This window comes from Pseudorasbora parva, chromosome 2 (assembly GCF_024679245.1).
Source record: "Pseudorasbora parva isolate DD20220531a chromosome 2, ASM2467924v1, whole genome shotgun sequence".
NCBI classification, from domain to species: Eukaryota; Metazoa; Chordata; class Actinopteri; order Cypriniformes; family Gobionidae; genus Pseudorasbora; species Pseudorasbora parva.
This window is the reverse complement of record NC_090173.1, coordinates 45495694-45498813: the sequence shown is the minus strand read 5'-3', so window position 1 is coordinate 45498813 and position 3120 is coordinate 45495694. Positions and strand designations below refer to the sequence as shown.

Sequence of the window (3120 nt, the reverse complement as noted above, 5' to 3'; positions counted from 1 at the left end):
ATTACCGTAAACCAACGTGTATAGAATTATAAAAAAATGATTGCAGAAATGCTGACTTAAAATGATGGAAAGTTGTTTTTCCAATAAAAACATTAGTCATTTACTTGTATTCTGGAGGGGTAAAATGAAAATATGCTCAGGGTGATGAAAATAATTAATATTAAATACACCAAAATTCATTGTTTTTGTCCGTTTTGTATTTAATGCTAATTTGATAACTACATGAATTATATCAAACTATACATTTTAAACAAACAACCCTGTGATCATAATAATGAAATACACAGTGCAAACCAATTCCTCAAGCTCATTGTCATACATTAACTAATGTTGTTGCAAGACAGGCAAGACAGGTGTTTGTTAAGATTAAATTTCGTTGTGAACCCTTTCCCACATTTTATACAGGTGTAGGGTTTTTCTCCAGTGTGACTTCGCAGATGCATGTCTAGGGTGCATTTCTGAATAAAGCCTTTTCCACAGACCGCACAGCGATACGGCTTCTCTCCGGTATGGGTGCGCTGATGGGTGTACAAGTGTCCTTTCTGAATGTATTGCTTTCCACAAAGTGTGCACCTGTATGGCTTCTCACCTGTGTGACTCCGCTGATGTATTTTAAGTTGACTAAAACACTTGAACCACTTTGAACAGTAGGTGCAAACAAGACGCTTGTCCCATGAAATAGTATTGTCACTGCTTGTTCTTGTGGACTTTGACGCACTCAAACTTTGTGTGTGACTGAATGAAGGGTTTTCGGATTCATATGTGCATTTCATAGACAACGACTGAACCATCATTTCTCCAGGTAAGTCGTTTCTGTTCAGTTCCAGTGGTTCTGATTTAGATGGGACTCTTGCTGCTGCATGTTCTCTATTTCTGTCAACACAAGGGACAGTTTCAAGAACATCCTTGGTGGTTGACATGCTTATGGCTTCATCGCAGTGGGTTTCTATGGTTAAGGGAAAGTGATGTAAGTGTACTACACATGGAAGGAAGTACAAAACTATATACAAACATTGGCAAATCATATTATACTTCATTATACAGCTTTGGTCTTACCCGCTTCCTTGTCTTGACCGATCCAAACATCTACTTCATGTATCTCTTGCTTTATCATACTGATTGGCTGGCTGACCTCATACTTCTGCTGTGGACTGTCCTTTGACATTTTGACATCACATTATATCTTACAATTGTATCATACAGAAACATTACATTTTAGGTAAAAATATTTACATGTGGATAACTTACTTGGTCTTGCTGAATTACCGTGGGGCTGTCTCTAAAAAGGACCTCAACGCTACACCTCTTCAGATGATTGTGCATCTCTTCTTGAGCATATTCACTGAGTAAAAATAAAAACATGGGTTATTTAAATTAAATTAGTATGATCCATGGAAATGGGAGCATATACACTGCTGGGTAACTACATAATCAGATTCCTAAAGAAAAGTACTTGTAATAAAAATTTTATTTTAAAGGCTCATAATCAGATTAGTAACCTTTTTATTTATTATATGATAACATATTACTCACACAATGGTAATAAATTGTTCGTTCATAATTTATTGATAATTTATTCAGAATTAATCAAATTAATCTTTGCTTTGTAAGTACGTTCAAGTTTTTTGAAAGGGGGAAATTGTACACAGACCAACCACAAGTCAGTTGGCTATAATCTTTTAATGGTTTAAAAATATTTTGATTTGAATGCTTTAAATTATTAGCTTTATCAATTTACAAACCACAGTAACACTTTATTTTAAGCTGACTTAGTTACATGTTCCTACATGTATTTACTAAAGTTATAACAGTAAATTATTTATGATTACATGCAACTAACTTTTAACCAAACCCCAACCCTACAGTAAGTACATGTATTCAATTAATATTACTCAGCAATTATTAGAGTAAGTACAACGTAACTACATCTCCTTAAATTAAAGTGGAACCACAACCACATTTGGGGAAACCCTGACATAATGCAAAGCTGAATATTCACCAGCCATTACTTACATTAAGTGTCACATGATCCTTCAGAAAAATATTTATTATCAATATTGGGAACAGTTGTGCTGCTTTATATTTCTTTGCAAACTGTAATGCTTGTTTTCAGGATTCATTAATGGGAAAAAGTTTTAAAAAAAGAAAAAAAAGAGAAAAACAACTTTTTATGAATTGAACATATAGTTTTAAATATTAATGTATACTGTATGTGCCACTGAAGACTGGAGTAATGATGCTGAAAATTCAGCTTTGTGTCACAGAAATAAATTTGATTTTAAAGTATATTAAAATAGAAAACCATTACTTTAAATTGTAACAATATTTCACAATATCACTTTTTTTTTTTTTTTTTTGTTCTAATAAATGCAGGCTTAATGAGCACAAGATACTTAAAAAACATTTAAAAAAATAGTAACGGGTGCAAACTTTTGACCGGTAGGCCTACTATGATCGCATGTGCCTTATAAAGTATATGCAATTTCATTCATCATAAATACTAAAACAATGTGTAAATACCTCTTGACACCTGTGAAACTCTGTGTGAGTGTTTGTCCAGTGTTTGTCCATGGCTGGACCTCCGTCAAGCTCAGTCTCTTTTTCAGTTCGCTGATCTCACTCCGGCTGCGGGTGACCTCCGACAGCAACACCTCAAACTCCACATCCACCAGTCTGCTTATCTCTAATACAGCTGTTTGCACGAGTGTTTCCATGATGGAAGCTATGTGGGTCTGAAAAGAGGAGAGAGTGGACACCATCTCCTATTTTTCTGCAGATACAGATTGTGCCCCAAATAATAATTAAAAACAATATTTTGCTATATACTTTAACTTAGAAATAGTAACTGAAACGGTTATACTTCTACGCCACCTTAGTTCCCTTTCCTACTATTTCTTGTACGTGTTTCTCAGTGTGATTGATTTATCCAAATATGGCGAACTAGCGCCATCTACTGAAGTGGAGCCGAGTGGAGCATTTTGAGTAAGATACTTTTTGGATAAATAAAATGTTCGATTATTTAATGCTGATTTAACGTGCTTTTCACACCCATTGAGGAAATGTTTAGGCTTCCAAATCATATAAGAATGTCATACATAAATTGCAATTCTGATTCCTACA

The 3120-nt window shown here is 34.4% G+C and overlaps 1 protein-coding gene across 2 annotated transcripts; it reads right to left on the bottom strand.

Moving 5' to 3' along the window:
* Positions 1-181: 181 nt before the first annotated feature.
* Positions 182-2926, bottom strand: LOC137045242 (uncharacterized). Of its 2 annotated transcripts, XM_067421810.1 has the most exons (5): positions 2872-2912; positions 2521-2732; positions 1249-1342; positions 1057-1156; positions 182-946 (listed from the first exon to the last, which is right to left on the bottom strand). In XM_067421810.1, the coding sequence occupies exons 2-5, from the start codon at positions 2712-2714 to the stop codon at positions 321-323; spliced, it is 1014 nt and encodes a 337-aa protein (XP_067277911.1). In that variant the 5' UTR covers positions 2715-2732; positions 2872-2912; the 3' UTR covers positions 182-320. The 2 variants fall into 2 exon arrangements, with proteins under 2 accessions (XP_067277911.1, XP_067277903.1); XM_067421802.1 differs by having other exon boundaries at positions 2521-2926.
* Positions 2927-3120: the final 194 nt, after the last annotated feature.

What these genes read in the sequence shown, in the direction of transcription:
- LOC137045242 (XM_067421802.1), bottom strand. Translation starts at nt 2,759, where the DNA reads ATGGTGTCCACTCTCTCCTCTTTTCAGACCCACATAGCTTCCATCATG. An exon ending in CGGTAATTCAGCAAGACCAA is followed by an intron (nt 1,157 to 1,248) that starts GTAAGTTATCCA and finishes AAAATGTCAAAG; the next exon opens with GACAGTCCACAGCAGAAGTA. An exon ending in CGGTCAAGACAAGGAAGCGG is followed by an intron (nt 947 to 1,056) that starts GTAAGACCAAAG and finishes CCTTAACCATAG; the next exon opens with AAACCCACTGCGATGAAGCC.